Below are 26,304 nucleotides of genomic sequence, written 5' to 3'. Positions count from 1 at the left end.
GAATTCAAACTTCTATTGTACTCTAATTCCATCAGTGCTGACTTCAAGAAAGAAGATTCAACCTTGTTGCCAAAGAAACACCAAGATGTGCTCCTGATATTCTTCATTGAAAGGTACATTGTACTCATTCATCAGTGATGCCAAATTTTATTTAACCTAAAGTGGAAATATCACTTTCCTAAATTCAACAAAACCTTTCAGAGCTTTGGTCATCTTGTGGGTCAACAAGGTTATGGGAGAGTTAGAACAGGACAGGTTCCTGACTGCTTTCTCTGTAGTTCTGACCATGCCAACAACCACATTGGTCAAAGTGGAAAAGTTTATGTTTAAGCAACTTTAAATCAGTTATATCTGTATTGAAATGGTCTGATTTTGTGGTTTCATTTAGGGTGTGAAGGGTTTAATCAATATATGTGTTTATTTAGTTAAATAATGTGCATTATGTCCTGATTATTTGAGTGATATTATTTCTCTTTTTGTTTGTTTCTCTTAACTTATACTTAAGGTGAAAAGGGATATTTTATGTAAGTGATTTTGAAATATGTTGACTATTATTTTTCAAGGATATTTTGACTTATGAAATTGTATCAGTTATAAGTGTTAAAGGTTTTCATTTATTTATTGTTTATTTTTTATTAAAATTAAAATTATTTCTATATAATTTTCCTCTAACAGATCTATATGTATATCTGTTTTGTAATAATTTGTTTTGTATGAATGATTTTTCTTGTTGGTGCACTGCTATTTTGTGTTATCAAAGTTATTGATTAAAGGGTTTTTGTGTATTAATTTTGTGTTAAAAGATAATTAACAAAGTTACTCTTACCAATATTCATTTGTTAGAGCGTTTTCTTTTCTAGTGTATATACTATACCTTTGTCAAAGGATTTTTATGAATAGTATTTCTTTTTTAAAAGGTTGTTTGTAGTTATAGGAATGATGGAAAGTTATATAGAACTTCTTTATTCCTGCATGTGTAAAATTTTTATTGAATTTAAGTTAAAATTAGTTGTCAGGTTTGAGAACAAAATTTGAACAAATGTGGGAAGATGAAGAATGTTGTATCTAAACATATTATGCTTTTTTCTGCCTTCTTATTTTAATGTAGAAATTTCAGCATTTCTCGTTTATTCTGAATATATTTGGTTTTCACAAAATTGACAGTCAAAAGAGTTGTCAAGTTGCTGTTGTTCTAGGTACTTGTATTTTTTTCTCATTCCTTGGAAGTAACACCATGTCTGTGCATGGGTGGTATAACTGTAGAGCTGCACCTTGTATGCATAGTCAAATGCAGTGTACTTCATTGGTAAAATCTTGAGGTTGTAACTTCCATCATGTTTGAATAGGATTGACGAGCAATGACACAGGTGGCACTTACTTCTTGAGATGGTCATTAGTATAGAATTTGATATATAATGCTATGGTCTCTTAGACTTTTCACTCTCTCTCAATCTCAAGACTTTAGTTTGATGAGTTTAAGTTCTTTCTCTAAATTTGAGTAGTAACATATTCTGCTTAAGTTTGACTTGTAACTAATTAATTTAATAGCTATTTTCATTCAGTGCTGTCTTTTTCTATGTCACCAGCTTTCTATCCCTCCTCCATTGGAATTGATGAATTTCAATACATTTATCATGCATCACTAAATGAGAGTGCTACATAGTCTCGTGATACATGTGTCTCATAGTCTCCTGATACATGTGTCTCATAGTCTCGTGATACATGTGTCTCATAGTCTCGTGATACATGTGTCTCATAGTCTCCTGATACATGTGTCTCATAGTCTCCTGATACATGTCTCATAGTCTCCTGATACATGTGTCTCATAGTCTCCTGATACATGTGTCTCATAGTCTCCTGATACATGTGTCTCATAGTCTCCTGATACATGTGTCTCATAGTCTCCTGATACATGTGTCTCATAGTCTCCTGATACATGTGTCTCATAGTCATGTGATACATGATACATGTCTCATAGTCTCGTGATACATGTGTCTCATAGTCTCGTGATACATGTGTCTCATAGTCTCGTGATACATGTGTCTCATAGTCTCGTGATACATGTGTCTCATAGTCTCGTGATACATGTGTCTCATAGTCTCCTGATACATGTGTCTCATAGTCTCCTGATACATGTGTCTCATAGTCTCCTGATACATGTGTCTCCCTCTATTCAATTTTACCAAACTGTCACTTTTCATTTGGCAGTACTTGTGTTGAGACATTTTTTTCTTTTGGTGTTTTTCATGTAATCACGATGTAATTGTTTAATTTCCGAAGTGGGATTTCTTCATTATTATTATTTTCTTCACATTGAAGAAATATTTTAATTTAACTTAATTTCCCAGTCTTTACTTTATTTTCTCACCCTTGAATATTTTATATTAAACACTTGTTGTTTGAATTATGTATTTCTACAATGAATTCTGAGGCTCATGTTCCCACTTTGGGTGTTATACCTCTAGCATTATTTTCACAGGCTGCAAATTGGCAGACCCATTATAGGATTTTTCTGTTATTATTTATTGTGAGATTGTTTGTTTTATGGGTCAACCTCTTTTTCATAAGCTTGCTCCACTAATCCTCCTGAACAAGCTGAAACTGTTCAGGCTGATTAAGATTTGATAGCTTTTTTAAAATGCCAGATGTAGTCATATTTTTCTCTACCCCTTCTAAATAATCCAAACTAATACAACATTTTTCAGCAAGATTTATACAATTCCCAATTTTCTGTTTTTTGGTGATGTGTTTTTGATCATGTATCTGACACTCTGGAATCTTGTATGTAATCTATGCATCAACTCTTGACCCTCTCCTCTGGTTGTATATTTCTCACAGTTGTAGTCACTAACATGCCCCTAGTCTTTTTTTTTTCTGTCCTGGTCCACATCTACCCATTCCTGTCCTTCTCCAGAGGTATCTCATCTTGTTCTTTTATTCAACATTGATGGGCATGTCATCAACAGTATTGGAGACTAACCAGAGTATTAGAGTCAAATAAGAGCTTAATTATGTTATATTGTTACCCTTTAGTGATCTTTCACTTACAGTTCCATACATACCTTGAGTTTTATCAGAGGATTTGCCTTACTATTTCTTTTATCATTTCATTTCTCTCTGTTACCTTTTCTTCTCCATGATTTCCAGCCTGTGTCTGTCCAAGGAGGTAAAATATTTTCTGTCTGTAAAGACTGTTGCACCTGTTCATCATCTTTACACAAACTATTATTCCAGGTTGTTTGTTCTCTTTGTGCCACACTGGAGATTGGCAGCTTGTACAAGGTTTGCTCCACATCATTACCATTTTCAATTTGCCCCATTTTTCTTGAAGTTGTTTCTCACCCTTAGGTGAGTTTTTTTTCCAGGTTTGTTGATGACAAAGAAGAATGGTATGAATGATTACACTATGTGATACAAATTTTGTTCCTGGATAGTATGTGTTACTTCTTAATTGCTTATGCTGTAAAAGTACAGAAAATGGCCATAATTCCCTTCAAACTTTGCTTTTGTCATCTGGATAATGAAATTTAGAAACTAACCTAATTTCTCTGTAAAAATGGGCAAATTTGCACATTTTCATTTACATAAGGTCTGAATAAAACAAAATATGAATCAAGATTTATATGTATTTATAATAAAATTGTACAAAAATGAACAAAAATGTTTAGAAGTGAGTAGTTTTTTGAGATTTGTGACTGTAACTTAAATCACTTTCGTGTATCAGCCCCCAAATATAGTCTTTCATCATGTTTTCATTATATGCTTCCAGGCCACAAAAGCAAAGTTTGATGAGAAAAATAGGTCTTTTCCATTTACTTTAGGTATAAGCAATTGGGAAATAACACTTTCTACCCAGGAACAAGAAAAAGTAAAAATTTTGTTACATAGTGTTATTTGAATGTTCTAATATTTTGTCAATTGTGCCTCTTTCTTGATCCAGTTGTTACCTTTTTCAGCTGCTTCTGTCTATAATGAGCTGTCAATGAAGTTGCAGAAGTTCTTACTGTAACCTATCCAGTATTTTATCCATTTGGGTTTTTTGTTTTATTACATAATCTCAATCGGACTTGCCTTTCTCCTCTTCAACTTTGTTAAGTGGGGTTTCAGTTCTATTACAGCTCATGACGTTCTGTTGCTACTAGGGATGTGATCTTCCATGGGAGCTTTTATCCCCTTATATCAAACTCTTTCATGGGCTCTTCATGACCAGTGGAATCTTCTAAGGGATTCTTTGTCAACTGTTATTACCTTTCCTCCTTTTCTTGTTGATGATTGGTGTTGGTGGTTAGACAGAACTTGCATATCTGTGTATGTCTTGCTTTCTCTTTCTTATCCAGATTTATACATTACATGGATACATCCCTTCAGGCACAGGAGGCATGGGTTGATCAATAGGAAGCTTCTGGGTTTTGGGCTGTGGCTGCAAGGTCTTATCAACGTACTGAAGCTTCTTGCTGTAAGTTGAGTTTTGGTTTGTTTTCTCCATCTGGCCAAAAATCATCTAGTGAAGATCTATTCTAACTTTCCTTCAGTAGTTTCTTATCTCGATCATCAGAGCAACACCTATTTTCCATCCCCTGTGTTCATACTTTTGATCTTCTATGGGTCTGAATGCTCAATATTCCTATCATTTGTATCATGTTCTGGGTGCTTTTGCTCTTACCATAAATTGGATTCCTGTCCAGACAACATTTATTCAATGATATTATTTCTTAATCCTTTTATTTTCCAGTGGGGTACTTCTCATATTGAGGCTTGTGTTACGTTTCTTAACCACTAATTGCCTTGGATTTGGTTGCTGATTCCTCATTTTCTTGCTCTCTCCATCTTTGTTTTCAACCAGGATTGGACCTATACATTTATCTGTCCTCCAGTTCCCCTCCTTCTCTGAGTAATTTTGATCATCCTTGACACACTGTGTTCAGTCCTTCCTATAGTTCTTTCCTTGCTGTCACAGCTGTGGTTTTTGCAGCCTCTCCAGCTCCAGCTTTCTTCTCTGTTATTGTTCCTTTCATTTACATCCATTCTTTTCCACCCTTCTTTGTCTTAATGCCTGGTATTCTTCTAGTCATTGATGAGGTGATCCTGTTTCTCCTGATGTTTAGCTTTTTGTCTGGCTTGTTTCATTTGAACTACCTATATCGAAGTTCCTCAATGCAACTGAAATTTTTCTGTCATTGGTGTTTTCGTCCAGGGTGTTTCTTCTGATCAACCAACTGTTTTTATTCATGCAAATTTCCTCTTTTAACTTTGTCACCTTGTTCTCAAATGTTTGGGCAGTTCTGTCCCACACCTTTAATTTTTTTTGATCCTGCAAGTATTTACCTCTCCTACACTTTGATTGTGGATGTGTTCTTTTCAAATTTCTCATCCATCATGGTAGGCTGATTTTCCTGATAGGGATGTTAATGTGGTCCTGCACTGCCTCACTTTGCATATGTTCAAACCACTTTCCCAGTGTTCCTTGATATTTTTGTTCCTTCATCTAATTGTCTGTGATGCCAGTGGTCTGTGTTATTCAACATGAATGTTTCACATATTCTTTGTCCTTCTATATATTTTTGGTTTTTTCCATATTGTTTTTCCTCCCTAACACATCAGAAGTTTGTGAAAACTTTTATGTTGAGCAACTTTTCCTTATGTTTTGCATCTTTATCCTAGTCCTGATCTGAATTTACTTCTGTGACCTGTATGTGCTCTCATCTGTTGTATTTCCCACATTGCTTCCTTCTGTGGCATCTGTTAACTCCCCTGTTGTTCCTTCACAACTGTCTTCTGTTCTTGTTCCTTCTTCTTCCTCCCTTACCAATTGGGTTTGGCTCTTCATTTCATTGGCTTCTTCCTCTTTATTATTTTCCTCCATTGTTTCAAGTGTCTTTTCACCCAGTTCAGTACCTTACTTTTTTTATTGGTGTTTCATCTTTGTCATCCATTTTCATTCCTCATGACTCTTCACTGTATTTTACTCCCCTTTTCTTCTAGAAGAGTTTGAGTGTCTTTAGCACTTTCCAATTCCAAGCCACTGGGGGTTATGGACCATGGAAGCATCTTTCTTAATGGGTTAATGAAATGGGTTTTGAATTGTTGTGACTTGCTGGTTGTGTGATCCTCTTTACTATACCCATGTGGATGTTGGTACCCAGCAACATAGGTTTTGAATGTAGTTCACTTTTAGCATATGGTTCATTGCACCCTAGCCACTCTACACATAGGCGTACTTCCATTTTATTTTCCCCACTTTTATAATTTCTGGGATTGAGTTTTATAAATATTGTATGGTTTGGACTACTTTCTGTCCATAGTTTCTTCCCAGTTGGACATGCTCCTGTGTTTCCAATCCATACATACAACAAATTTTTATACAATGGGCAAAGAATATACCTGGTTCAAAAGTGTTGCTATTCCCTACATATCAAATCTTAGAATCTTACTATCTCATCTCATTTTCTTACACTGAAAATGTATATCTGATAGGTACTTACCTCCTTTCACACTTCCCACCCTTTCTCCCAACTGAAAATTGACATTTTCATCTTCTTCCAAAACTCGAAGTGATAGTTCAGTAGAATTGAATAGAGGGAATCACATGTTTCATGAAAGTATACTGCACTCTTGTTGGTAGAGCATTGTTGCATGATGAATTGCATGAGAGACACATTGGAATTAGTCAGTTCTAATGAAGGGGGGATAGAAGGCTTTTTGCATGGATTTTTTTTTCATACAGAGGGCAGCACTGAACTAGAATAACTATTATGTGAAAGGAAGTAAGTACCTTTAGCAAATATATTTTCAGTATAGGAAAACCATAGTTTTCATCATGTTTTTTTAAGTTTATGTTCACATCTTTTTCTTTCTAAAACTTGGTCAAGTACAGAGAAATTCAAGAAATTACTTACTGAAACAACTTCATAAATCTCTCGTCATATATAGCTCACCATTAAATGTTAAAGTTGTGTTATATTAGCCAGTTGTCAATTAAAGGCTTTTACTTATACTTGTTTATAACATAAATATATACTGTGGTTGCTGTTGTATCTTGGATTCTTCTACAGTAGGTGTCTGTGACTTGTTGGCAATGAATTCAAAAATCAACAAACTTTACTTGTTTGCAAAATAACGTATATATTAAGAACTAGTTAAATGTATGTACAACGTCTTTACTATATAGAGATTCTAGGAATATGAATGCCATAGAGTTATCTTCTTGTCAAAAGTCCTCTTAGGCCTGTTCAATTGCTTTAGAATTTCAGTTGACAAGCCAAACTACCTTCCTCTATTACTATTACACTAGTATTACATATATAATTCTCTCAATTTGTGGTTTGTGTTACCACAGTTCTGCACTGCTATTTTGGTAATCATCTGTTCTTCATACTTCAGATATCATCTGTTCATTTTGTCAAGATGCACTCATGGCTGATTCAATTACTTCAGAACCATTCTTTGATGGAATAAATTATTCCTCTTTTTACTGTTTTCTACTGTTAGTCTTACTCTACTTTAACATATTAATATTAGGCTTGTGTTAATTATTATGTCTATCACTTCTACTGCAGTTAAATTCATACCAATTTTTTTTTTGGCCATGACTTTACCCTCTTCTGCTACTGTTTGTCTTTGGTGGACTCAGCAGATAGCCCAATGTTGCTTTGTTTCAAGAAAAACACACATACTAATATAAATTTTGTTTTGAATATTTTATGTTTATAATGACTGTTTTATTCATTGTTTTTCTTTTTGCATTCCATGCACTTCTCTATTTGGGAATCCTAGCTTGAGATGATTTGTAATAAATATATTATTTGAATGCTGAATGAATTTTTTAAAATAAACACTTGAATTTTTCCTTTTAATCACTGACTGTCTATCTATACCTTTTGTCCATCACTGTGCTTACAGACTCATTTGTTGTTATTGGTTGATTTTTGAAATCAAGGTAGCTTAGGATATTCTTTTAAAAATGTGCATTGTACAGACATCACTACCATTGTATTGATTATTAGTTAATATGGATCTTCCACACACCCTTACCATAATATTCTAAGCTACCTTGATTATAAACATTGGAAATATGACCTTTAATAGCATATAACACTGCATAATAAGGAAGTAAGTGCCTACTCGAAATGTGTTTTTCTTTCAAAAAACAGTCAGTGTATTTAATAAACTTTCAAATATTAAAGCTGAAAAAAATCTTCTTCTATAATAGGTAAAACAATAGATTCTGAATTTTAATAGCTAGGTTATTATAAAGATTCCCTTAAAAGCAGGTTAAAGGGTGTTTATGACTTTATAAAGGAATATTTTTGGTGAATATTATATTTTTATTTCCAGAAAGAATATGATGACTTTCCTCGAAATGTGGCATTCATTTCCAGTATGCAGAAATATTCTGTTCTTGTTAGCACAGATGCTGGGTGAGACTTCCATCTTTCTGTAATCTAGCTGTTATTTTTAACTGAAAGAAAATAATATATTTTCATAATTTTTTTTGTCACTGATTATGTTTCCTAATTTTTATATGAAATTTTTATTCAAAATATCTTATTAATGATTTTGAAATAGCTTATGTATTAAGGTAATCTGTTTCTTTTAATTTTAATAGCACTTAACCATGAGTAGTAAAACATTGTTAGGTGAAAGCCCACCTGTAACTCTTGAGCCATCTAAATTAACTTTTTGTAAATTGTTAAATATCATAAAATATTGATAACATTTTTTAAATTAAAACTTTCAGAGACCTTTGTACATATTGCCCTGACACTGACCAGTGGGATGTAATTTATCAAGATATATCCTTCAGGTCTTATAGTTCTTTAGCTGTTTCACCATGTGGTTTTTGGGTTGGCTGGGGAAATATAACTGGAAAATGTTTAGTATTTTCTTGTTCAAGTAAGTGTATATTTTTTTATTGAGAGCATTTGAAATGAGTTCCAAATAAAAATGTTTCATGGATTCATAATTTATGTATGTGTTTTCTTCATAAATTTTTTGTTCAACAATAGGAAGAAACTAAAGATGTTTAAATTATAAAAATATTCATTGTTGTTGTTTTTAAAAAAAGATGTTCAACCATTTCTTTGAATTTAATTTTTTTGTTATTGTTTTACTTGTGAAAAAGAAGTGTATCTTATAATATGATAGTCTTTTGTAGTTAATGGTTTAGAATGACCATAATCATCTACTTTTATGTTAAACACTGGTAATTGTTTGATAATCATTATGTACATACATGCTCGTATATATAAATTTAATTTATTGTTATACTTCAGTACCACTTAACCAAGCATCTTATAACTAAGAGATGATATACTGCAGTATGAACAAAGACTTCATGGTTCAGATATGTGAGAAAAACTGAAAGAGAAAACAAATAACTTCATCTTACAATAGTTAATTGTATCATGTGCACTATAAGAACTTATACTTTTATGCCCACCCAAGGCATGAATGTGAAACCACACAAATAAAATTGTCCAAAGAACCAATTCTTGCAGCTGCTATTGAACATTTATCATGTTAGGATCACTATTCTTTGTGCAAAAGTGAAAGAAACTTTAACAGTTAACTTTAACTTTTTACTTTCTAAGTAATCTTGGAATAGTGATACCAAAACAAATTTCATTTTGAATAGTTTGTGCATATAATTACTACTATTTCATGCCTTTCTCTCTCCAAGGATTCTAGCATAAGGAATTTTGAAGTAAAAGTATTTAATTACTACATGTGAACTAAATTTTTGTGCTAGATTTTCAGAGGCAGAATTATTTATGTAATATATATACACTTTTGCATTGATCTTATAATTCTGTTTTTTTAATGAGGAAGTTTGTTTGTATTGCAATCAACATAATTAATATTTGTTTATTTTCTGAAAGAGAACTGATTTTCCTCTCCTTCACTAAGTTCAAAATAATACATTTTATTTCTCTGTAGACATGCACTCTTGGGTTTATAGGAAAAGGAGTTCAGAATGTAACAAAATATTATTGTTCACTTGGTAGGGGGTGAAATGCCAATATTATACTAATAGACAATTCCTTATACCTGTTTTAATAATATTCTTTAAAAGATGAAGACAGACTATCATTAAAAAAGGAGCTTCAGCTGCATGATGGGAAGGTTCATAGTGTCTTATGGGTATCTGAAACACCAATGTTAATACTGACATGTGGCCATAGTGGACAGCTGGTGAGTTACTTTTCAGATAATAACATAATTTTCTATGGATAAAACATGTCTTTAATTTTACTAACTGATGTCAAAATATTTTCATTATAGTTCTAGTAGTAAATGTTACAGGTGTTATATGAAATTTCACTAATTATTATAGTAAATTAAAATTTGATACAAGTAGTTATCACTGTTAAAAGTAAAAGATAAAGGTACTCACTAACATTTTATATATGTATGATTTTTTTTATGTTACTTCCTATAACTCTATCTCAGTGAGAAGTTGGTAGTAGTTGTCAGTTGTTAATATTTCTCACAAACAGAAAACAATGATTTCAGTTAAATATTATTAATGTTTGTTGGAAGTAAAAGATGTTTCAGTGGAACTTTAGGCAGAGTAGACAAGGTAGGTTTGAGAATGTTAATGGACTGGAACTGTATATTGAATAAAAAAGGGTATGGCATTTCAGCTTCTATACTGGGGCCTTTCATGGGATTTTAGAAACTAGATGATAATGGTAGATAAAAACCATAAGTAATTTTGTATTAAATGGAAAATAATTTTGGTTACTTATTGTTTTCAGTATTTGTCACAAATAGAAAAGGATTTTCTTCCAATGATACTCTACAAGTTGTTTCTTCCTCAATGTAAACAACATTGGACATCAGCTGGCAAGTATGTGTCTCAGTTTAGTCTTCTTGTTGTAGGATCTAGGGATGGGAGTGTTCATGTGTACTCTGGCCTTGCATGTATTGTCGATAACCTATCAGACTCCACTGGATACTCACAGGTGTGTTTCTCTTTTCCTGAATTCATTTCGGATTGAGTTCTGTAAATTTTAATGTGTTAATTACTCAGACAATGTTTCAACTTTTATGAGATTTAATTTTAATATAAAAAAGTGTGATAAGGCTTGGCTTTTTCTACTTTTTCTGTTTGGAAGTTTCAACCTTTCAAAGTACATGTGTAATGAAATTACATGGATTTATTTCTTTAATTAAGAAATATAAATCATTTGAATTCATTGTATTAAGAATTAATTTGGATACCACATATTAGGGTGTAAAATGCCCAACACGAACTTGGAGAATGGCAAGACAAGGTCATGCCTAGTCTTACATATTGTTTTACAACATTGTGTGAGCTTAAAAGAGTTGGCTTGCTTTGTATAATGAGGCATCTTACACTGCAACACTATGTTTGTAGCTTTTCATACAAAAAAACAGCATTTCACAAAAAGATAAAGTTCTAGTATGAAATTACAAATATATTGGGCAATGACGTGTAATAAATGAAATAAAGGTAAAAATGTTTTTTCCTTACTTATTTAATATTCATAATAGTTTAACATATTAGAATTTAACTTATCATATTTATTATAGCTCTATTTTTTAAGCATTTTAACATACCAGTCATAGATGTTAAGTCATGTATTACCTTTTACTGTTACTAACCTTTTAATTGCAAGTTTGTCCATAACAGAATCCAACAAAAACCTTTCACTGTATCCATGGTAAAAATGGGGTAACTGATATTCAGGTGCAACATGACATTCTTTATACATCAGGAAGAGATGGAAGAGTGTTATTGTATAAACTGAGCAGGAATACTGTTACTATACTTCGAACACTTCAGGTACCTGTACTTTTCTAACTTCAATCTTTATATAATTATTTCTAAGCATGGAAAATAGCTATTAAATGTAACATAAAGTTACTGAAGGAAAGTGTTTATAGCATTTTGTTCAGTTTTTCTAAGACCATGTAAGTATTATTTTTACAGAAATCATTGGCTCTAGTTCTTTAATTTGTGCTTATAAATTAATTTTTTATTTTCATTAATGTTCTGTTCAAATACGTTTTGATATATCTACCATACCCAGTGTTGGACATATTACTGAATAAATTCTTTCTTTAGAAAAATATAGAAAAAGTAATGTCCATATGTATTCGTTAATAAACAAAAGTAACATTACTTTTAGTATTACTCATTACATTTGTTTCTTTACTCATGTCCTGTAAAACATTTATTATGACTGTTTCTTACTTTTTCTATCTATGTATCTAGAAATGAATATGTTAACCTCTTTATTTTTTAAAATTCTATATGCAACCAATTAATCTGATTGCACAATGTGGACATGTTCAGTAAGTGAAATTAAAACAAATTTAATACCCATGTGCTGATAATGCTTATATGAAAGCCATTTTGTGAGTTGCATTCTAAAATTTGGCTTGGCAGCTACTCAAAGCAAAGTCAAGTTCGACACATCATTCAGATATTTAATCTAACTGTAACATTATTACAGTAACAAGTGACTTAATTAATGCTTTACTCTCAATGCTGACCATACCTTTTGCTGTGGCAATAAGTGTCTGGCTATAGTAATAATTAAATTTTTTTTATTGCCTTGTGTTTTATAAAATTGTGTTTATGAGAAGTAGTTAAAGTTCATTGAAAAAATTACTAATTACAAAAAGAAGCTTCATTAAAGAGCATGGATTAGTTGCTGCTGTCGTCTGGATGCAGACAAAGGAACAATATCTATAAAAATACTTTTGTTCACTTATTTTTGCAGAAACATCATAAATAACAACTTAAAAACAGTTTTCTGTATTACAAATATGATAAATTTTTGCTCATGTTAGATAATTTTTTATTAGCTGAAGCTGATGGTTCCAGTACAGTGCATTACCTTCTCTCACATAAACAGCTATTCTCATTAAGTGCTGCCCTCTATATGCAAAAATGTTTTGTGCAGGCCACAAGTCTTTTATTTCTTTTCCATTGGAACTGACTGATTCCAGTGCATTTCTCATGCAAATCATCATGTGACAACCCTTCGCCAATGAGAGTGTAACATACTTTTGTAATGTACATGGCTTCTCTGTTCAATTCTACTAAACTGTTGCTTCTCATTTTACAGTACTCATGTTCAGAAATTTTTTATCTTGGTGCTCTTCACGTAATCATGATTATAATTGTTTTATTTTTGAAGTGGGATTTCTTCTTTATATTGGAGAAATCTGTTACTTTAACTTAATTTCCAAGCTTTTTTTTTCCTCACACTCAAATATTTTACATTAAACACTTTTCTGGTGATTTATTTATTTCTACAATGAGTTCTGAGGCTCATGTTCCCACTTCAGGCGTTATACCTCTAGCATTATTTTTGCAGGCTGCAGGTGGGGGAGACCCATCATTTGATATTTCTGCCATGAGATTGATCATTATATGGATTGACCTCCTACCCCTGAACTTTCCCCACTAATCCTTCTGAACAAGCTGAACCTGTTCAGGTTGATGAAGGTTTGATACCATTTTGACACCACTGGATTCTGTTGTGTCTTTACCAATCCCTCCTGCAAAATCAGCTAGGCCCAATATGGCAATTTTTACATGATTTCTCAGATATGTGATTTTTATCCAATTCGACATTTTTCTGTGACTCACTATTACCTCCATGTTGTGTTGTTTGCCATTTTTGGCTCTCACTTTGTGTACATGGTTCCATTGTTGTTGGGATCTTCTGAGTTGTGATGCAGCCTCATTCAGATTCATTTACTGCCTCTTTCTGTTAGGATTTACCTATGCCCCTTTTTTCTTCAGTGATATGTTTTTGATCACGTGTCTAATGAGACTTTGGAGTCATGGGTTTAAATTTTGCATCAGCACTCTACTCTTTCCTTTTTAGTTGTACATTTGTCAAAGCTGAAGCCACAATAAGCCCCGATTTCTTTCTCTTCTGGTTCTTATCTACCCTCCCTGTTCGTTCTTCAAGAGGTTTTTAATCTCATTGTTTCATTCAACATAAATGGGCATGCTAATGGTACCAGAGACTAATCAGTGGGAATCTGACTGTATGATTTTGTTACCTTTCGGAGAGCTTTCACTACATACTATTTTTTACCCACCTCCTTTGTCTCTTCAAGAGAATACATAATCTTCTGTCTCATAAACCCTTTGTACCTGTTGATCATCTTTCTCCAGGCTGGAGACTGACTGCCTAAACTAGGTTTGTACCACCTCAATCTAATTTTCAATCTGCCCTGTTTACCTTTAGTCATTTCTCACCATTAGGTGGGTTTATCTTCAGGCTTATAGATGATCAAGAGAAACATCACAAATTCTGATTTGCATATCCTTGTATCTCATCACTCATGACCCTCTCTTAAATTTATTATCCACATGGTGACTTATCTGTTTCAAGTGCTGCCCTTTGGACTACTTCAGGCCTGGTGGTCAGAACATTTGTTACTTACATGCTTTTGGGTTGCACTTTCTGTTTCTTTGGTCGACTGGCTACTGTTAGCTTGCTCTGAACAGGAGTCTGCACATTACTCTTATCAGCTTGGAGGTGGGTTTTGTGAGCTAGTTAATCAAGTTAGAGAAATTCTTGTTGCAACTTATTCATTATCTTGCCCATTTTGGTGTTTTTCTTTTTTTAACACCCATTCAATTCAGGCACATCCTTCTTATCTTTGATGGGTTTTCAGTTCTGTTAGATCTCAGAAGGTTCTATTGAACTTCTGGGGATGTGACCTTCAATGGTAGTTCTTATCTCCTTAGAACAGGTTCACAGGTGGTCTCTTTCATGGGCTCTTCATGAACAGTAGAATCTTGCAATAGATATTCTGTGGGATGTTATTATTCTTTCTCCTACTCTTGTTGATATTGGTTTTGGCGATTATAAGTGACACGCTCATTTGTAAGGTGTCCCACCTATAAATTTCATGCTCTTGAGTTGTACTTTGTTCCTTTTGTCAATTGAATACTGTTAGCTCATTCCAAATAGGAATCTGCATGTTACTCTTATCAGCTGCTTTTGGAAGTGGCTCTGGTGGGTTGGTTAATCAAATTGGAGAAATCCTTACTGTAAGTTATCCATTATCTTGCCCTTTTTGGTGTTTTTTATTTTTTAACACCTATCTCATTCAGACAAACTCTTCTCCTCTTTGACTTTGTTTGATGGGTTTTCAGTTTTCAGGCTTATTCCTCTTTATCATCTTCCTCCTGTACTTTGTTCTGGGCGTCTTAACATCCAATTCAACACCTTACTTTTCCCTAGCATTTCATGGAGGTACTTCTTCAATTTGACATGTGGACTACCCATGATACGTTTGTTTCTCACTGTTTGCATTGGATCAAAAATGTTTTTTTCATTTTTGGATTATAATTTTCTGCCTCTAACCATTCTTCAGAATTAAGTGAAATTCGACTGGGTGAGTTATATTTTCTTTCTTTTTTTTCTTTTCAGGGGCTCTTTTATTATTGCTCATTGTTTGAATCCTTCTCTGTGGTGAGCAGTGTCACACTCTAAGGCCATGTTGACATACATAAAATATTTTAATAGCCACACAGGTGGGGTGTTCCACAAGAGTAATGGCTGGTTTTGGATTGTAATTGACATAGAAATGGTATGATCCACATGCTACCATTACATGACTGTCAGTACCCAGTGGCATAAGTTTTGGATATCTATTCATGCAATAATTTCTGTATATTGAGCAAAGAGTATACCTGGTTCAGAAGTGGTGCAGTCCCAAACATTAAATATAAAAATCTCATTGTCCCCTCTTCGGGTGTGCCATTCAGGTGCTTTCAAAGGATACTTCTTTTGTTCCCTTGCACTGTTTCCTCCACCTATGTAATGTAATAAAAGAGGTAATTTACTGTATTGGAAACTATAGTTTTCCCATAATAGAAATCTATTTTCGATGGGCATTTATCTCCTCTCACACTTCCCATCCTTCCTCCTCACTGAAAACCAGTGCTTTCTTCTTCTTCCAAAATTCAAAGTAATAGTTTGGTAGAACTGAATAAAGGAAGTCGCATATGTCATGAGAGCATATTAGCACTCTCATTGGTGGAAGTTTGTCATATAATGATTTGCCTGAGAGAAGCATTGAAATCAGTCAGTTCCAATGGAAGGAAGATAAAAGGCTTGTGGTATATGTAAAAATGATTTATGCATATAGAAGGCATCACTGAATGAAAATAACTATTTATGTGAGAGGACGTAAGCATCTATCAGAAATACGTTTTTGGTAGAGGAAAATTATAACTTTAAGCTATGTCATCTCTCATTAGCTGGGCTATGCTAATGAAGAAACGTGTTATTCCAGTGAAATTTGTTTAAACATTGCATTTCTATAAAAACATTGATCTGAATTCATTCCTGATTCATCCAAACTAGAAAGAAAAACACACTAACTCAAAAGCACTATAAAATTTTACCAGAATAACATGCTTTCTATCTGATATACCTAGGTTGGTGATATGTTGCACAGTTTAAAACTGCAGCCCTCACTTGATAAAAAGTATCCAGTATAAGTAAAACATAATGTATTATGTGTTTTCATGTTGGCATCTCAAGCTGATTGCTAATTTGTTATAGACGTATGGGTTGATTTATGTATACACTACTAACATCCACATCTTTGAAGTATATTGTTATATTAAATAAGTCATTAATTTTACAGACTCCTGGAGAATTGGAATGGATTGGCATGTTCAAGTTTATTGGAGAAGATATTATCCTGTTTGGTTTTCATACTGTAAGTTTTTAAGTATTTGTTAACTATGTAAACAACCTTCCTGAAAAGTACCATGTTTTTTCTAAATCCATTATTATGTATTTGATTTATTGAGAAAAATAATTGCATAAAAATATTTTAAAATTGAAAATGGGTTGTTTGAAAGTATTTGAAATTTATAAGTTCTCTTTCAAATTAGATTAATAACTTCAACTTTGCAGGTATGTTAGAAAGTAAAAGCTTGCTGTTATTAAATTTGATATTGTGAAATAACGTAAAAGATTTAAAGCTTTATATTTCAGTCCAAAAAAAAGATTTTTTTCCCAAATATTATTTTATTACCATTTTTAAAATCTGTTTTATGAAAGTGAACTTTTTTGTCTTAAGACATAATTTATTGTGTCAGAAACTGAAAATATAATTTCATTATATTTTGACTTTTAAGCTAGAAATATCTCAAATCTGCTGTTCAATACTTTATTTTAAGTGATGTTCTAAAGATATAAATGTGATACTTAGTGTAGTCATATCCTACAATGCTTATAAATACTATTAATATACATGTGTATCTTTAATTAGGAAAGTGATTCTCAAAGGAATTATGAGTTGAGAAACATTAGACACTGAGTTGATGAAACATTTATGTTTAAATAACCCTCAGACAAATTTCATATCCTGGAGTACCTTACTTCAGCGTCCTCTTGTGGGGTTACCTTGTGGTGGAGGCCATCGTTCTTGGGATGTTAAGCTCAAGAGTGAGACAGGGGAGATGGCATTTGCCTGTATCAAGAAAACCTGTATACTATGGAATCAATCATATTTAGTGAAAACAGTACAGTCATCTTTGGTTAAGGTATAATCTTGAAAGTTGAAACCAGAATTAAATATGTTTCTATGAAAAATTTAATATTAGCTACATGCTTTTCCTGTTGAAAATTACATTAAAAAATTATTGTTTGCAAAAATGTTTATTTCAAATATCTTTGAAGATGTAAAGAAAATTCGTTGTTTTGATTAAATAATCTTCCATTTTCAAAATATTTTTTAATGAATGGTTTGTGAACATGTATGTAGATATTTATATGTAAACCTGAACTGTAGGTGAAGGAAACCTAAATACATATATGTAGCATTTTTCTGTTGAGATGAGGAATATAAACTCTTATATTTATAAAAAGAGAAAGATAAATATAATAATAAAGGAGAAGAATTTTAAACAGGCTGTTGTAACTCTTTGTTACTAACATTATATATGTATACCTTCTAATACTTGCTGTTTATAAAAGAACCTGATTTACGCTACATTTCTTGTATTAACTTAATGTTATTTAATACGAATATTTTCCCATGCAACATTCTTTGTGCCTGCTATTGTCTTTGTTTTTCAACATCAGTTATTTCTTTTTATTGGATGGGGAAATTTACAATCGTAAGTTCAACAGAAAAATTAAAATTCTTTACTGCTTGTTACATTAAACTTCAGAATTTCTCCTTCTAATAAAATGTTTGTGGGAAAAAGATTCTCATAAAATCCAGAAATGAAACTTGCATAATATCTTATATAGATTATCAGTCTTTTTCAAGACAACCTGCAGCATTTTGTCATCAAGTGACCCCCTTAGTGTAGATTCCTGTACATGGCGAGAGCACCTCCCAGGGAAGGTTCTATTCTTTTAGGTTACCACTTCTGAGATCTAAACATCTACCCACGTGTTTGCCGTGCATGGCAACCTGTGAAGGGGAGGAGAGGATTCTGGTGGTTGAGGGGTCCAACCCTAACACACCACTTTAGCCTTGAATTCCTGTAAACAGGTGGCCCCCGTTGGGTCAATTGGCTAGTCCACTTGGGCTAGAATCAACCAAGTACCAGTATTGGAAGTTCTCAATGGGTGTTGTGGACATTGTGTCTGATGCTGGTGTTTGGGCATAGTGCTCACAAAATCCTGGCATTGCTGCATTGTCCTTGCTTGACATTGTAGTGCATCCCCTTGTAGGGCTCCATTGTGGGTGGGGTCAGTGGGTACTAAAGTTTTTTTTTTCCTATGGATTCTCCTAATAAAAATTTAAATAAAATAGTGAAAGAACAGTCAATAGGTAAACGACCACGTCTTGAAGACTGAGCAGAAATCTTCAACATCTGTAACACCTGTACCCCATTTTCTTATATTACATTCTCTTTCAGAAAAACCTTTAGGGCAAATGTCCCCCTTTTTTATTCGGAAGGGACTGGACGGACTTGCCGGCTCTCCAAAATTGGTAAAGAAGCTTCAATCTGGAGACATTGGTTGAAACATCCACATCCCAACACAGCGAACTCCTCTTGAATTCAAAGGTAATTGGGGATATACCTATTGAGATTACATCTCATGGTACTTTGAATTCATCACGAGGAGTTATTGTTGAGAAGGATTTAAAGAACATTCCTGAGTCAGAGATTCTTGCTGGTTTCTCCACTCAAGGAGTTTCTGCAGTGAGGTGTATCTCCACCTCAGTTACATTGCCGACCAATATCCTCATTCTGACATTTACATCACCACTTGCACCTACCAACATCAAGGCTGGTTATCTTAATTGCAGGGTATAGCCATGCATTCCAAACCCTCTCTGATGTTTCCAGTGTCAGAGGTTCGGTCACTCAAAGACGTCATGTCGTGGTTCCCTGACATGTGCTCGTTGTGGTGGCAAGGACCACGATGCCTATGAGTGTGAAACGGACCCACATTGTGTCAATTGCAATGGTTCTCACCCTTCCTACTTTTGTTCTTGCCCTAAATGATTGGAGGAAAAACAGGTGCAGCATTTGAAAACGACTCATAACATTACTTATCCTGAGGCTTGAAAACTGCTGTCCACTACTTCATGTGGGTTTGACACTTTCCCATTCTTTTCTACAGGAATTTGGAGTCCCTCAGGGCTGTGTTTTGAGTGTCACTAAGCAGTACTCCAACTGCACTATTTATATAGACTCGCTTACTTCTCTACTGGCTCTGGAATCACTTCACATTGATTCACACCCTGTTCTCCCTGATATTCAAAATCGACTGGTCCATTTCTCATTAACATCTGCTTCTATCCGGTTTTTCTGGATACCATGCTACGTTGGTGTTCACAGGAATGAACTTACAGACACTGCAACTAAATCTGTCTGCTCTGGCACTATCACTGCAGTGCCTGTTCCATACATGTACTATGGTCCTGTATTCAATGCTCAGCTCCGGGCCAGCTGGCAGTTGACTTGGAGTGAGCAACTTGAAAACAAGCTTTTCCAAATAAAACTCTATATTGGACTTTGGCTGTCTTGTTTTCCAAAGGATCGGAAGGAGGAAGTTGTTCTAACTTGACTACGCATTGGTCACAGTTTTTTAACTCATCGTTTTCTTTTATCTGGAACTGATGCACCAGTGTGTAGTTTATGTAACACTCAAATCACTATAAGCCACATTTTACTTTCTTGCCATGGTTACGACTTTCAACGATAGCACCATTTTAAACATGTTCTGTCCCAAGGTTTGTCCATACCATTAAACAGTGTTATTGGTGACGGTGACACTGTCCACCTTGATAATGTTTTTAGTTTTTTAAAGGTCATTAATCTTTTTAATGTCATTTAAGTGTTTTATATTTATTAATTAAACCTTTTTTATTGTGGTTCCCTTTTAAGAATCACAATCTCTTTAGTTCGATTTGAAATTAGAAAATGGCCATAACATTAAATCACTCGACACCAGGACTGGAAAGGCCAACTTCAGGTGACTAATGCTGCTGTTTGAACTACCCGTTAGTCATCCTGGCAAGTTATTATTACAATTTTGCTGCATGTCTTTTAAAACTTTTATTACTTTACTTTTTGATAATGGCCATAATGACACATAACCCGGAATCAGGACTGGAAAGGCCAACTTCAGGTGATTGACAGTGGTTCTTGTACTTACCTGTTAGTCTTCCTGGTGGGTTGTGATAATTACCAATTTGCTTCAGAAAGTCCTTTACAACTTTTCTTACTGTAGTTCCTCTCTTAACATTGTAGACTGGATGTCAACATTGGTTTTATACTTTTTCTGTTTTTCAATGCTGTTTTGTTTTACCTTTATCTCCTTTTACTACATTTACTTTATTTTTACCTTTTTACCGGACGTTTGGTGTAGATAGCCTAACTGCTTTGTGCCATAAAACACTAACTCAACCAACCATTAAGTGACAAGCTTATTTTTGGCTTGAAAAAGAACATTTACTCAAAAATTCAAAATGAATAGTTTTAAGATGATTTATCTCCAAAAGTATATATATTTCTATTGCATCAGTAAACTTTTATATTTTTCTATTTTTTTATTCAGTGTAACTGTTGTATATTTATCATCGATTTAAATGTGTTAACTTAAATGTTGCTAGTGATTTGTTCTGTTTGTATAGAGATACTAGAATGATCTCTCACGTTTTTGTGGAAAAATGTAATTACAGATTCTTCATTATTTTATACTTCTGTGGTGTTCAGAGAATTGAAGTTTAGCTTTATTTCACAGTTTTGGGATATTTTTGTACTGCTTCAAATTTCATTGGGGTAATTTTGTATATTGATTGTTATCTTAACTTATTTAAAACATCATAATAATTTTGATACTTAAAAGGATCTGAAGCAAAATAATCTACTCTAAATTCACTGTTGACTAAAGATTCTTTTCATTTATGAAGACAAAAAATGTTAATTTTCAATACTTTAATTTATCTTTAATGTACTCCATACCCAAATTCTTTAAACTTTTTGTACAGTTTCTCTGTTGTAATGAACTACTGTATAAATGTAACCACTAATGCTTTTTATACTTTCTTTTACATTAAATCATGTTTGTATGGTACAATTTGATGGTTATATCATAAAGTTACATCAAGGTTACTTTCCTACAAAAATAAAATGTTATTTGTATTCATCTGTGCTTCAGAAAGTGATTATAGAAGAAAAAGAAAGATGTTTTATTTGTAACTTGAATTATAAGGTTTTTCATTTATATTATAGACAAGTATACATGGACAGCAGATTTATTGTATTTTACATCTGTGTCAAGTTTATATTAAAACAGGTGAGTAAATCAGTTATAAAACCTCATACTTAATCTTAGTTACTTCATTCTTTACTTGAGATTTTCTTTAATAGGCAAATAAAAACTATGAAACTAACAAGTAAAATCCATTTTAAGATCCATTCATTTGTAAAATTGTGAATTAAAAATGAAATTTGAGAATTGAATAGAATATATCTGTCAAGACACTTTTGAATGTGCAAATAAATAAGTCACATGACAAACACTGCCTACATAAATTCATGATGGAACAAGAGGTATCAGAACCTTTTTAAATTGTTGGGCATTTCATATGTAGTCTGGTACCAATGAAAATTGATAGCTTCGAAGAAAGGTATGTAGCAACTTTTCCTAAGCAAAATATTATTATATTCAGATCATAAAAAATGGCCATATTCTTTGTACTGAATTGCATTGGAAAATAAAGAAATATGAATTAACTTGGAGCTCCAGAACCACCAATAAAAAGACTGCCAACAAGTGATACCCTAGCCATGGTATAGTAAGTGAAAATCCACAAAGTCAAAGATGAAAAACAAAGTTTGTTCATGTGCTTTAGATAACAGTACATAATATAATCAAAAGAGGTCTTCACCTGGAAACAAGACCAGTAGGACAGGGGTAACTAAGATAAAGTTTTTAGTCATACCTTTCATTCAACTGTCAGGTACTGATGTAACTGAAGAATGAAATAGGCATTTGTGGTATTCCATACAAAGACATACTGATTAAATTATTGGACATATTGACTATGAGTGTTTATAGTGTGGTCATACTGTTGAAATGGGCACTAGGAAAATGTTGTCCTCATACACAACTATTATGGATTATGTAAACCTGCAAGGAGGATGCTTTTAACATCAATGCTTAGGACAAACCTTTTGAAATAAAAGCTATTCTTTAGGTCCTCATCACCATGGTAAGGCTCCAAAATTATGTTGATATAAAATATTCAACCTTTGTATAATCAGTTACAGAAAAGCAAAACATGTTTCATTTTTTAAAACTATAATATTGTTTTAAACATTTTCTAAGTGTGTTTCATACTGTGATGAATAATTTAACCTACTCCTGTGACTTGTTTTTATAGAAACTTTCAGTCTGATTGCTACAGGAGGTGAAGATAATACAATATTGATATCTCGCATCTCTTGTATCCTTTTAAACGTTTAATGTTTCTTGAAAAACAAGAATGTTACAATGGAGACATGAATATGTACCTCAAATAATGTAGAAGGCATTAAGAGGAAATGTTCAATTGTCAAGAATATTTCAAAAACTAGATTTTTTTGTCATGTTTATTGGCATTTATTTGTAATTATATCCAACTGTAGATTTCAGTGTATATTTTCTGACTGAAATGTGTAAAGATGTCAAATGCAATATTTTAAGCTTTGAAGTTTGAATTGATGATAAAGTAACTTAAAATAAAATATTTCTTATAACCTTTTAATTTTTATCAGATTAAAAAAATTTAAATATAGAAGGAAATTGAATTGTTAGATTTTAATTTGTTACACTTTTAAAAAAGTGTTGTAAAAAGTTTCATTAGTAGTTTTTAAATTAACTGTAATAAAAATTATTTTTCAATTAAGTTTAAAGATAAATAACTACTGATCTGTAGTAAATAACTCAATCTTTTAATTAGAACTTAATAAAACATGCAGTAGTTGAAACGTTTTAGTAGTATTTATTTACAAGGTCCAATAAATTTCAAATTAATTAGCTGTTACATTACTGTTTTAAGAACTAGTAAGTTTAGGATTAAAAACACTCATGATGTTAAATACAGTAAATGTAAAGGTGTAGGGCTGTTGGTGTTATATAATTATAATGGTTTTACCTTGTCATACCTAAATATTACAATATCCAATCATTTTTTAATTGTTTTGTGTAATATAAATAACGTTTCAGAGCTTAAATTAATCATAACTGAATTGGCGGTTGAATACTCCTGTAACTAATATTTTTAGCAACAAGCATTAGCTATCTTCCTATCCTCTGGTACTTGTCCATTATTTCCTTAGTGCAGCATTCACCTTGCATGGAGTAAGCTGAGGGTTGTGGATTCAAGCCTCAGTCAGGAAAAGTTTCTTAATGTCTTGCTATAGCACACAACTTTATCAGTTTTTTATTTTGTCTTATAAAGACTATTGACACCTTTTTTTAAGAATTTTAGTCACCATGTAGTTGTTATTTATTGAAAATTTGCCTAATTTATGTTTACATTTCAGGTGAAAACAAGAGTTAATATAAAGGTATTTCCATTTCTTAGAGCTCCCCATTGACTCAAACTGCTAAAAACCGTGTTTCGATACTTGTGATGGGCGGAGCACAAATAGCTCATTGTGTAGCTTTGTGCATAATTCTAAACAAACAAAACCATTTCTTAGAATTTTAGGATAATTTTTAAAGCACCAGAAAAATGTTTTTTAATCATTAGATAGCTTAAATTTATACAATGATTAACAGATGTTAAGTAAGTGTGTGTTTTAACCTATTTATATTTATGTCTCAACAGTTTTTCTTCATTCTGCTCGTTGTTGTACTTTTTATTTTAATACAATGGTACACTCTTAAATTTCTCACACATTATGATCAGTTATCAAAAACTGTTGTCATAGATAAAAATACATGCTAAATGTGTGAGAAATAATTTTATCAAAATTTTGAATATTTGAATAGCAGAAAATTTTCAAATGTAGTTACTTGTAATATGAATTTTGTGAAATATACAGTGAAATGAAACCTGTAGTTTATTTAAGCACAAATCTAGAAAATAAGGAAAGAAAACAATTTTATTGATTGATTTAGAAATAAACATCAGAAAATAAAGTACTGGTTATCTGTCTCTACAGAAAAGCACAGGAGTAACTTTCATTAAATTATGTTTGTTAAATTAAAATATGAACATTTTGTATATAAGGATTATAGATATTATTTGAATACTTGTCAAGTACTCAGTGCCGTACTAAATTTAAATTATATTCTAGGCCTACAAGTCTTTGTATACCCCATTTTTTTTGAATGACTCATCAGGAAATTTATGTATCAACATGAAAACACACACAAATTAAAATGCAATGAAATGAATGGATTTTTTTTATTCAATGTATTTTAAAATTGTTATCTCTGAAATGTACTCCTCAGTTATTTGAGATCATAACCCAAGCCTTGAAAGCTTGTTGGTTAATATACCCCTGCAAATACTACACGTTGGTTGTTGTGAATATGTTTTTTTTTATTACTTTAGAAGGTCTACAGACATTATTATTTACTATAGATTTACATGTCATGACAGAGTATTGAGGGTTTTTCTTTGTTTTAATGTGTGTGTGTGAAATAAAGTATTGTTATCTTAATTTGTGTTTCTTCTCAGCTCCTTACACTGATACACCTCTGTATCATTGAACATGAGGTATTGTTTCATCACACAAACTTCTTATACCAAAATGATGATTCTCTGCAAGAAGGCAGAAGTTCTGGGAAGGTATAAAAGTCTGTGGAAAAACAATTTTTCCTGGTGATTGCCTTGTCCAGTCTGGTAAAAACATTATGTTGATGAATGATGGCTTTATGTATAGCACTCATACATCAGAGAATGAGTCATCCCACAATCCAATGGGTAATTTAAGAAAATAGAAATTTTTCATGATAATAAATACAGGTAGACATCAAAATTGGTTGACAGAGATATGTAATGTGAGAAAAAGTTGTATACTAAGCATATATATTTTAGTCAAAATGAATACATTTTAATGAAGTTTAAATAAGCAAAATCACAAGGAAGAACTTGTTAAAAACAACAAATCCAGACCTCTGACTAATTATATTAGTTTGTTATAACTTCAAAAACAAGATGAAATGAAAATAAACAAAAAATGCTGCACCAATTGAAAAGATCCCAGGGTGCAATGTTTCTAAGTTATAACAAACTAATATATATATGTATGTATGTGTGTGTGGAAAGGTGACTGCTCTCCCAAGTTAAAATATGAATAAGAAAAAGATAAACATAAAAAGATGAAGAAATATACATAAAATAAGGTACTGCCATATGATTTTCTTTACTTATTTGGCTTTATTTGGATGTCATTATTTAATTTTACAAATGTTTATTCAGTGTGTGTAAATTGTCACTGACTATGTCACACTTTCCTTTGCATTGTTCAAGCTTTATGAACTTAAGTATAATAGCCTTAACTACTGACATATTAAATTGAAGCTATAATTTAGCCTAGCAAGCTTGTTATGGTAATTATATTGCTGCAAATGTTGTAAAATGTAATAGCAAAAGATATCTGGCATGTCCTGCTCTAAACAGTTTTCACCCTGTTATTTACATTAATTCATTTTGTAAAATAAGAAATATAATTTATTTATTAACATGTACTAAATGTAATAAAGAATATATATGTGGGTCAAACTTCAAACCCATTACATATATGTATAAATTTACATAAATCTCAAGTTAAAAAACAATTTAATGAACTCTGTAGAATTGAAACATTTCAGAATT

General features: G+C 32.3%; 1 protein-coding gene across 3 annotated transcripts in view; it reads left to right on the top strand.

Annotated features, from left to right (window-relative positions):
- LOC143254038 (tRNA (34-2'-O)-methyltransferase regulator WDR6) overlaps positions 1–26,304 on the top strand; it is a 66,315-nt gene that overhangs the window by 32,733 nt on the left and 7,278 nt on the right. For 2 of the 3 annotated variants that reach the window (XM_076508774.1, XM_076508783.1), the window contains 9 exons: positions 8,335–8,417; positions 8,738–8,892; positions 10,073–10,191; positions 10,758–10,964; positions 11,657–11,809; positions 16,657–16,731; positions 17,372–17,563; positions 21,722–21,785; positions 22,876–22,938. In XM_076508774.1, coding sequence (XP_076364889.1) covers positions 8,335–8,417; positions 8,738–8,892; positions 10,073–10,191; positions 10,758–10,964; positions 11,657–11,809; positions 16,657–16,731; positions 17,372–17,563; positions 21,722–21,785; positions 22,876–22,938 — 1,111 coding nt within the window. The remainder of the gene's footprint in view (positions 1–8,334; positions 8,418–8,737; positions 8,893–10,072; positions 10,192–10,757; positions 10,965–11,656; positions 11,810–16,656; positions 16,732–17,371; positions 17,564–21,721; positions 21,786–22,875; positions 22,939–26,304) is intronic. The other variant, XM_076508787.1, reaches the window with a different exon arrangement.

The sequence above is a fragment of the Tachypleus tridentatus genome, chromosome 1 (genome assembly GCF_004210375.1).
Source record: "Tachypleus tridentatus isolate NWPU-2018 chromosome 1, ASM421037v1, whole genome shotgun sequence".
In the NCBI taxonomy this organism is placed as follows: domain Eukaryota; kingdom Metazoa; phylum Arthropoda; class Merostomata; order Xiphosura; family Limulidae; genus Tachypleus; species Tachypleus tridentatus.
This window is presented reverse-complemented; position numbering and strand designations above follow the sequence as displayed.